This window comes from Oryx dammah, unplaced genomic scaffold, assembly GCF_014754425.2.
Source record: "Oryx dammah isolate SB20612 unplaced genomic scaffold, SCBI_Odam_1.1 HiC_scaffold_17, whole genome shotgun sequence".
NCBI lineage: Eukaryota > Metazoa > Chordata > Mammalia > Artiodactyla > Bovidae > Oryx > Oryx dammah.
In genome coordinates, this window is record NW_024070201.1 from 54426768 (window position 1) to 54437305 (window position 10538).

The 10538-nt window shown below is 40.4% G+C and overlaps 1 protein-coding gene across 1 annotated transcript in view; it reads right to left on the bottom strand.

The window, feature by feature from the left end:
* LOC120875959 (glycerophosphodiester phosphodiesterase domain-containing protein 4-like) overlaps window positions 1–9303 on the bottom strand; it is an 83340-nt gene extending 74037 nt beyond the window's left edge. Inside the window, exons 1-7 of the mRNA XM_040257697.1 lie at window positions 9259–9303; window positions 6956–7015; window positions 2621–2719; window positions 2457–2550; window positions 1620–1694; window positions 682–827; window positions 205–287 (exon numbers count right to left, since the gene is read on the bottom strand). Of these exons, the coding sequence (XP_040113631.1) occupies window positions 205–287; window positions 682–827; window positions 1620–1694; window positions 2457–2550; window positions 2621–2719; window positions 6956–7015; window positions 9259–9303 (602 nt within the window). The remainder of the gene's footprint in view (window positions 1–204; window positions 288–681; window positions 828–1619; window positions 1695–2456; window positions 2551–2620; window positions 2720–6955; window positions 7016–9258) is intronic.
* Between the last annotated feature and the right edge of the window lie 1235 nt (window positions 9304–10538).

Below are 10538 nucleotides of genomic sequence, written 5' to 3' on the forward strand. Positions count from 1 at the left end.
ATCTATGAGCTGTGACTGAGAATGCAGGGGTGCAGATGTGTGGTTTGAAAGGAGAAGTGGTTCATGTATGTGTGTCCTGTGCAGATATCCCATGTGGACAGGGGAGAAGCTCCCAGGGGCTTGCCCTCTTTACAGCCTGGGCCAGGCTAGAGTCGTCCATGGCATTGATCTTTTCTCCTCCTACCCTGGCCTCTTCTTTCCTACCTTATTTGCACGTCACTCTCCAGTCCATGGGCCCCTTGTTCAACAGCTTTCTCAAAGGACATTATGGTATTCTCAGGTCCCAGCTGTATAAGAAAAGGATATCAGGCCTTTAATCTCACAGTCTTTACTGCCAACATCCCTTGTAGGGTAGGGAGGGTCCCAGTAATGAAAAGACTTTAAGAAGAAGAGTTTGGTTCCCTTGGCTCTTTCCTTAAAGAATCTGCCTACATTCTACTCTATTGAACCTGATTTGGGGATTTGGCTCATCTGAGGCAATGTCACTGGGCACAATAAAGAGAAAAAAGACTGAGAATTAGGTGACCTGGGTTCAAGTCCAACTTCTACATTTAACTCCTTATTCCTGTTATCTCAAGCCAACTCTTTACTGCTCCAGGGGCTCCTGGATCTGATATGCCATTGTCTCATTCACACTCATGCACAGCTGTACTTACCCACATCCATCATGCTCAGACCTACCATGGGTGCACCTCTATGACCAAAGAAGTCCGGCTTGGGTGCTAATTTATCCTTCTCCTGAACACAGGGAGAATAAGTCCCAAATGGCACCACATAGAGACATAAAAGGATAAGAAGGAAGGGCAATCCAACAACCACTTGCAGAACTGAAAAAGTTGGAAGGAGAAGGTGACAAAAAAGAAAAGAGGAATGCAGAACCATCCCAAGCAAACAACTATCCCCAAAACAACAGTCCGTAAATACCTAGTGCATGGGTTCATTGAATCTGTGGACTCATTGATTTACTCTCAATTTCTGTCATATCCCCATATTCTTTCAGTGACTTGAAAGTAAAGAACTATTCAAATAAAAAGTGTTATTAAGTCAAAATTATTGCAAATGCAAATTTACAAGGGAATGAGTTGTACAGGAGGTAGGAGAGGGAATGTTAAGGACTAACTTCTCAGAAGGAGTAGTTTGGTTGGTTCTGAGAAAGTCCTCAAGCCCTTAAGGATCCGCCTAAAATGCCCCTGTACTGAAGGCAGTGAGGGATAGTAGAAGGGATACTAGCTAAAAGAAATCCAAGTTCAAAGCGAGACTATTATTTTCTAATTTTATGACTTAGACATGTTGTTTAACCTCTTTGGATCTTCACTTTTCTCATTCTGAAAAGTGGAACTATTTTGCTACTAACATCTGTCTCATGTAATTAATATGACAGTGTTGACTCATCACAGATTCTCAGTAAATAGTAGACACTTCTCTCTTTCTCCTCATTCATCTCTTAAATACACACACAGACACATACACAGACACACACACACAGCCTGACCATAATACCTGTTATCACTGGCCACTCCCCAACACATACTATTTTAGACCTTGGAGGATTTTACCCATTTGTACATTTTAAAATTACCACCTATGTTGCTTTCAAATCTAGATCTGCCAGCTCTAACCTCTCAACTTCGTGAGCATATTACACCACTTGTTTCTTCTTCTTTCACTAGTATTCTGGTTTCTTCTCATTTCAGCTAAAATTCAGGAAATGAAAAACAAAAGAGTCATTATTGTGCCCTGTAAGTTCTTGCCCCCAGAAACATTTCCTAAAACCCACTGGTCACATACACATACACACGTGTACACTCAATGACAACACTACCAATCGAGTTTTTCTCTTTCCTGCATCCTTGTACAAGTCAGGAAGCAGGCACTCCCTGTCTAACCAGCAGTAAAAAAAAAAAAAAAAAAAAAAGACATAGAAGAAGGTCCTCCTGGTTTCTCAGTAAGGGTGCTGAGAGAGAACTCCATTCTCAAAATAGTTTCATATACAGCTCTTGACTCTTGTTTGTTTCCATGATATTTCACTGGGGACTGTTTTGAAGTACTAAGATGTGTCCAGGGGTATCTGCACTTGGTTCTAGAGTTGAAAATAGTAATATTTGAATATAAACTAAAAGAACTCCGGCTTGTAGCATCACTGGTCAAATAAAATTCCCTCTACCCTCCCCACAACTACTTCAACCTATTCCCAGACAGTCAATGTGTAACAACAGAGAATTCTTATTTTTCTAGAAGGAGAATCCCTTTTTAGAAGAGGGCCTGTCTGATCAGAGAAATGCTATGACAGGCCATGTAGGGTTGTGAGTTGACCAGAAGCATGCCTGAGTAACAAGCTAAATGAATTTCAGAAAGCTACAGTGCTGGCTATCTACCAACCTTGTTTGGCTGAGTGAAGTACACTAGCTAAAGTCAGAGCTGGAAGAATCAGGGAAAGTTCCAGCCTTAGGACATACCTTCTCCTTCCAAATGGATCAAGTAGAAGGCCACAGGCCAGGAAAGCAAAACCATCGCAGATATGCTGCTCAGGTGTATGTAGGGAGCAAAGACCTGAAAGAAAGCCAAAAGTCAGGCTGAACACATCTGGACAGACAGGGCTACAACTAAGGATGGTGCTTACCTGCAGTGACAGCCCGATGGTGAGCCATTTCTCTCTCCAAAAAGTTAATAAAATCCACATCAAAAATGAGCAAAACAGAATCACTATCAGAACCATGATCTAGGGAAATAAAAAGAATATGTTGACTTCTTTGGGGCTTCCCTGATAGCTCAGTTGTTAAATAATCTGCCTGCAATGAAGGAGACCCCAGTTTGATTCCTGGGTTGGGAAGATCCACTGGAGAAGGGATAGGCTACCCATTTTTCTTGGGCTTCCCTTGTGGCTCAGCTGGTAAAGAATCTGCCCTTAATGCAGGACACCTCGGTTTTATCCCTGGGTTTGGAAGATCCTCTGGAGAAGGGAAAAGGCTACTCATTCCAGTATTTTGGCCTGGAGAATTCCATGGACTGTATAGTCCATGGGGTCACAAAGAGTTGGACACAACTGAGCAACTTTCACTTTGACTTCTAAACACTAAGCTTGGATCAGAACTGTCCTTGGGAAATGTGCATGAGTGTGTGATAAGTCACTTCAATCGTGTCTGACTCTGCAACCCTATGGACTGTAGCCTGCCAGTCTCCCCTGTCCATGGGATTCTCCAGCCAAGAATACTGGAGTGGATTGCCATGCATGTACTCACAGTTTCAGGGACCTCATTTCCTCATCTTTTTAAATCTAACCATTCTTTAATAGTCCATGGATCTAATAATCCACCTTTTTTTGCTGTGAAGTCTTTTTTGTGCACCATGGTTGGAAAACAAACAAACAAACAAACCTACACAGCTATGTGGTCTGATTCCTTTACTGATTTATTATCTCCATGTCAGCTTGGCCCTCAACATTGCTTAGCATGTCTCATTCAGTTTCAACAGTAGCCATTACAAATACTCGCTTTTTAAAAATATGACTCAATACAATCTCAGGTAAACAGTATTTTGTTCAATGTATGCTTCCCCCAAATAGACTATAAGCTTCATGAAATCAGGGATAATGTTCATGATTATATATTTATTGTCTTTAGAATGTCTGACACATAATAAACTTTCTATAAATATTTGGTGAACAGATGAAAAAAACCTGCCGAAAACTGTATAGAAAAACCTATATAGAAAACTATATTTGGTCATAGGAAATGAACATTGAGACCAAGAATACGTAACTTTAACTGCCTCCCTTCAAATAGATAGTTTTCTATATGTATGTAGCCCTCTAGACAGTGCTTGGTTTCCACTCCTCCATAATTCTTTATCTATGAAAGTAATTGAATCTGTAATTAAACCTCATAAAAGAAACTCCAGGCCTTGCTGCCCTCGGGGTTAATTTTTCAAATATTTAAGGAAGAAATATTTCAACTTTAAAAAACTCTTCCAAAGAATAAAGAGGGAATTTTCTCCAACTTGTTTTTTAAAGCCAACAAAAACACTGATATTCACACTCAACAAGGATTATAGGAAACAAAAATGACATTCCAAATGCTTCTATACATAGATCTATGTAGATATTAAAATCTTAAATAACTTATTAGCAAATCAAATGCATCACAATACAAACTTTAATAGACAAATGAGACTCACCTGAATCTCATGCAGTTCTGTGATTTTATTCCACACCAAGCTTTATTAATGACTTAAGGCAATTATAAGGTACAGATAAAACGGTTTCCCTTGGAGATCTGTCAAAAGTAGCTATTCATAAAAAGGTCTTTCCTACATTATGATATATTCTGGTCTGTGACTCAAACTGTGAGGTGTGTTTTAAGCAAAGTATGTGGAAACATTTCTCCACAGAAGGAGTCTTTTGGGTTATGGTGCATCAATTAAATATATATATATATTTTGTTAACTGCACAACTTCAGCCAGCCATGCTTCCCACCTTACAAATCTATAAATTCCAGGTAAGTTTATTTATTGTAAGAAACCTAGATATACCAATTTAGATCCTCCTAGAAATTTCCATAGATAAGGACTCTCCATTATCTTTTGACTAATAAATATCTTTAGTATGTTTATTAGGAGGTTGGGTTATTAGTTATATATAGATTTTTTAAAATAAAGAGTTTTAATTGAGGTCATTCATTGTTCTCTGAGCACACTTAAGTAGAAGGGGATGTACTATAGGCCTGATTGCTAACCCTTTCCTTCCAGGTTTACTCTTTTCACACTGAAATTCCAAGCCCTAAAGAAACTCCCTTGCCAGGGAGACTTAAAGGCCAAGGGTTTAAAGGTCCACACAAATTAATCATCTTCCAAGGGTATTCCAACTCCTCTAATAACCAGCTCCACCACTTCTCATTGGCTGTGCATTCGTAACTGGAATTAGATCATAGAATACCTGAAGAGATAACGGCTTTGTTAAATTTATTAACAAAAATCCTGTAGAATATGTGTCAGAATTGGTTCTGAGGATGCTTGCCAAGGAAAAAACAATGTAATATTAAGGATGCTAGACAAGGAGAAAATAAAGTAATATTAAACCAGGCTGAATTTATTGATACATGTGCACGTACCAGAGATTCTAAATTCAATGTATCAGCATTCAGGTATTATGCATCTCAGAGTGGTTCTTTTTGTGTATCTGAAACCTTGGCTCAATAGTTCAGTTCAGTTCAGTCACTCAGTCATGTCTGACTCTTTGCAACCCCGTGAACTGCAGCACACAGGCCTCCCTGTCCATCACCAACTTTGTGAGTTTGCCCAAACTCATGTCCGTTGAGTCAGTGATGCCATCCAACCATCTCATCCTCTGTCATCCCCTTCTCCTCCTGGCCTCAATCTTTCCCAGCATCAGGGTCTTTTCAAATGAGTCGGCTCTTCACATCAGATGGCCAAAGTATTGGAGTTTCAGCTCAATAGTAGCCCATACTTTATAAAATTGGGACACCAGCGATTTCTTGTGTAATATGGAAGAAAGAATCTAATGATTTATTGAGAAAAAGTTACTGGAATGCTGTTAATATCACCTATGATGAGCTAAGCCACTGTATATCATGCTCTATGGGAGGTCTCAGAGGACACTGAAAAACACATTGGTAAGGAAAGCGTCAGCATCCTTGAAAAGCACTGTAGTGGCCATCCTTTATGCCTGGATAAAGGTGAGAAGTGCTGCCATTGAAACTGGCTTCCTGAGTTCAAAGGTAATGATGAGATTCTGCTAGGCAGAGGCCAAGTAGCGGCGCTCACTGACAGAGGCAAGGTAAGCATGGTTTCTGTAATACACACAAGCCTGGAATAGTAATTAGAATGGTTTAACCCATAGGTACTCTTGGTAGTGACTAACTGCTCATGGTGTCCCAACTCCAAAACCCATAGGATCTCAGTAAGGCCTATATGTTCACTCTTCAATTTCCTGTTTCCCTGCATGATCTTGCGATTTCAATTTCCCTTCATTCTAACTCTTAAATTTGCATTTTCAGTTAGTTCATCCTTCCCTTTTGAGTAAAAGGAAATTTAAGGGGACCACTCAGAGTTTGACATGTTCCTGGATTTTAGGAAATACAAGGAATGGTATCAAAGCCATACCTGAAAGCCTATAAATAGCAAGGGGCTGTGTTAGAGATGCTCAAGCCCATGGCAGAACAAAATGAGGAAGGAAATGAGCTGCATGTGTTCAGATGTTGGGTCAGTGATACCTGCTTCCTCAGACCAGATATGGATCCTTTGTTACTGACAGTAAATTTTTATTTTTAAATTTATTTATTTTTAAAAAATTTTATTAGAACATAGTTGCTTTACAAGGTTGTGTTAGTTTCTATTGTACAGGAAAGGGAATCAGCTGTATGTATACAAATATCCCCACTTTTTTGGATTTCCTTCCCATTTAGGTTACAACAGGGTCCGACTCTTTGTGACCCAATGGACTGTAGTCCGCCAGTATTCTTCAGGCAAGAATACTGGAGTGGGTTGCCATGCCCTCCTCCAGAGGATCTTCTTGACCTAGAAATTGAACCTGCGTCTCCTGTGTCTCCTGCATTGCAGAATTCTTTACCGCTGAGCCATCAGGAAAGCTCGGTCTACTACAGTAAATTAAAATTCTTAATGACTGAAATAAGAAACTTCTGTGACTATAAAGGACTGGGAAAACAATGGAGTTTGCACAAGATTTTATGGGAATGGGAAGAACAGAATCACAGAATGAGTTTAACATAGAGTAGTGAGAAAAAATAAAGTTTGGGTTCAGCTTGGTCAGTAAGCCAGTTCCACCTGTTAGAAACTGAATGATTTCAGTTGAAACAGTGTCAGCAGGTCTCTTGTTTCTAAGGGAGACAAAGAAAGGGAGGCTCTGTATTTAACACTTAGTGCCAAACAGGCACATTCAGTCCTTGTCTCAGATCTCCTATGAAGATTCAGATGTCCTACCTTATGACACCAGTGCAGGTATAGTTCATTTTTTTCCCAACACAACAAAAATCCAAGTACCTGAAAAAAAAAACAATGAAAGAGAAAAAACCAAGATGCTACCCAAAATTGAACTCAAAATTCTTTTCACAGTCTGGCATTACATTCACTCTTTGCTACACCTGCCCTTTTCATCATCTAAGAGTTTGCCATGCTCTTCCTCTGCCTAAAAAGCTCTCCCTCCTCATGCCATGGATCCATCAAACACAGTTCAAGTGTTACCTCCTAGCTGTAACTTTCACCAGAAATCCAGAGAGAATTTATTATCTTCTCTGGAATTTTGTGACAATCAGTACACTGATATCCTTCCTGAGTTTCTAGCAATTTTCTTTTCTGTGTGATGGAGCTTATTCCTGGTATTAGGTAGAGACACTAGTGAGAGAACAGAGGTCATGGGCCAGCCCTTCCAAGGGTCATTTAAAACTTCTTTTTTGGGACTTTATTGGTGGTTCAGTGGTTAAGAATCTGCCTTGTGATGCAAGGGTTTGATCTCTGGCTGGGTAACTAAGATCCCACATGCAGAGGAGCAACTTAAGCCATACGCCACAACTAGAGAGTCCGTACACATCAATGAAAGACCTTGAACTATGCAACCAAGACCCAAAGACAGACAAATAAATAGTTTTTTTTTTTAATCTCTTCTTTGAGGAACCAGTGCCATTGCTACAACTGTTAACTACTGCTGTTAACATTCAGTTCAGTTCAGTTCAGTTGCTCAGTCGTGTCTGACTCTTTGCGACCCCATGAATCACAGCACACCAGGCCTCCCTATCCATCACCAACTCCTGGAGTTCACTTAGACTCACGTCCATCGAGTCAGTGATGCCATCCAGCCATCTCATCCTCTGTCGTCCCCTTCTCCTCCTGTACCCAATCCCTCCCAACATCAGAGTCGTTTCCAATGAGTCAACTCTTCGCATGAGGTGGCCAAAGTACTGGAGTTTCAGCTTTAGCATCATTCCTTCCAAAGAAATCCCAGGGTTGATCTTCAGAATGGACTGGTTGGATCTCCTTGCAGTCCAAGGGACTCTTAAGAGTCTTCTCCAACACCACAGTTCAAAAGCATCAATTCTTCAGCACTCAGCCTTCTTCACAGTCCAACTCTCACATCCATACATGACTACTGGAAAAACCATAGCCTTGACTAGACAGACCATAGTCGGCAAAGTAATGTCTCTGCTTTTGAATATGCTATCTAGGTTGCTCATAACTTTTCTTCCAAGGAGTAAGCATTTTTTAATTTCATGGCTGCAGTCACCATCTGCAGTGATTTTGGAGCCCAAGAAAATAAAGTCTGACACTGTTTCCCATGAAGTGATGGGACCGGATGCCATGATCTTCGTTTTCTGAATGTTGAGCTTTAAGCCAACTGTTTCACTCTCCTCTTTTACTTTCATCAAGAGGCTTTTTAGTTCCTCTTCACTTTCTGCCATAAGGGTGGTGTCATCTGCATATCTGAGGTTATTGATATTTCTCCTGGCAATCTTGATTCCAGCTTGTGTTTCTTCCAATCCAGCATTTCTCATGATGTATTCTGCATAGAAGTTAAATAAGCAGGGTGACAATATACAGCCTTGACATACTCCTTTTCCTATTTGGAACCAGTTCTGTTGTTCCATGTCCATTTCTAACTGTTGCTTCCTGACTTGCATACAGATTTCTCAAGAGGCAGGTCAGGTGGTCTGGTATTCCCAACTCTTTCAGAATTTTCCACAGTTTCTTGTGATCCACACAGTCAAAGGCTTTGGCATAGTCAATAAAGCAGAAATAGATGTTTTTCTGGAAGTCTCTTGCTTTTTCAATGATCCAGCGGATGTTGGCAATTTGATCTCTGGTTCCTCTGTCTTTTCTAAAACCAGCTTGAACATCAGGAAGTTCACGGTTGATGTATTGCTGAAGCCTGGCTTTGAGAATTTTGAGCATTACTTTGCTAGCGTGTGAGATGAGTGCAATTGTGTGGTAGTTTTAGCATTCTTTGGCATTGCCTTTCTTTGGGACTGGAATGAAAACTGACCTTTTCCAGTCCTGTGGCCACACACAATTACTAGTACAAATTCATAATGCACAGAGGGAAGAAACTGTACAGAATCTATTTGGACATCCTCAAAGGATCCTTTGGGCAAGGTGCCTTTCATATCTGACTTTTATAGTTTTTTCTAGGATTGTGTTGGTTATAGATGAGGGAAGAACTGCTCATATCTTCTAATGTCTTGGAAAGTTACCCCATCAATGTTCATTTAATACTGTAGTCAATTTGGACTTACCTGGTGTCCCAGTGGTAAGAATTCTCCTACCAATTCTGGGGACATGGGTTCAACCCCTGGTCTGGGAAGATTCTGTGGCAATTAAGCCCATGCACCACAACTGCTGAAGCCCAGGTGCACCAGAACCCATGTTCCACAACAGTGGAAGCCACTGCAGCAAGAAGTCTGTGCTCTGCAACCAGAGAGTAGCCCCCACTTGCTCCAGCTAGAGAAAGCTCATGCATAAAGACCCAGCACAGTCAATATAGATGGCCGTGAAGATCTTTTTTGGACAGTTCTTCTGTGTATTCTTGCCATCTTTTCTTAATATCTTCTGCTTCTGTTAGGTCCATACCATTTCTGTCCTTTATCGAGCCCATCTTTGCATGAAATGTTCCCTTGGTATCTCTAATTTTCTTGAAGAGATCTCCAGTCTTTCCCATTCTGTTGTTTTCCTCTATTTCTTTGCATTGATCGCTGAAGAAGGCTTTCTTATCTCTTCTTGCTATTCTTTGGAACTCTGCATTTAGATGCTTATATCTTTCCTTTTCTCCTTTGCTTTTTGCCTCTCTTCTTTTCACAGCTATTTGTAAGGCTTCCCCAGACAGCCATTTTGCTTTTTTGCATTTCTTTTCCATGGGGATGGTCTTGATCCCTGTCTTCTGTACAATGTCATGAATATCATTCCATAGTTCATCAGGCACTCTATCTATCATATCTAGGCCCTTAAATCTATTTCTCACTTCCACTGTATAATCATAAGGGATTTGATTTAGGTCATACCTGAATGGTCTAGTGGTTTTCCCTGCTTTCTTCAATTTAAATCTGAATTTGGTAATAAGGAGTTCATGATCTGAGCCACAGTCAGCTCCTGGTTTGGCTTTTGTTGACTGTATAGAGCTTCTCCATCTTTGGTTGCAGAGAATATAATCAGTCTGATTTCGGTGTTGACCATCTGGTGATGTCCATGTGTAGAGTCTTCTCTTGTGTTGTTGGAAGAGGGTGTTTGCTATGACCAGTGCATTTTCTTGGCAAAACTCTATTAGTCTTTGCCCTGCTTCATTCCGCATTCCAAGGCCAAATTTGCCTGTTACTCCAGGTGTTTCTTGACTTCCTACTTTTGCATTCCAGTCCCCTATAATGAAAAGGACATCTTTTTTGGGTGTTAGTTCTAAAAGGTCTTGTAGGTCTTCATAAAACCGTTCAACTTCAGCTTCTTCAGCGTTACTGGTTGGGGCATAGACTTGGATAACTGTGATACTGAATGGTTTGCCTTGTCGGTTTTTTTTTTTTTTTTTGGT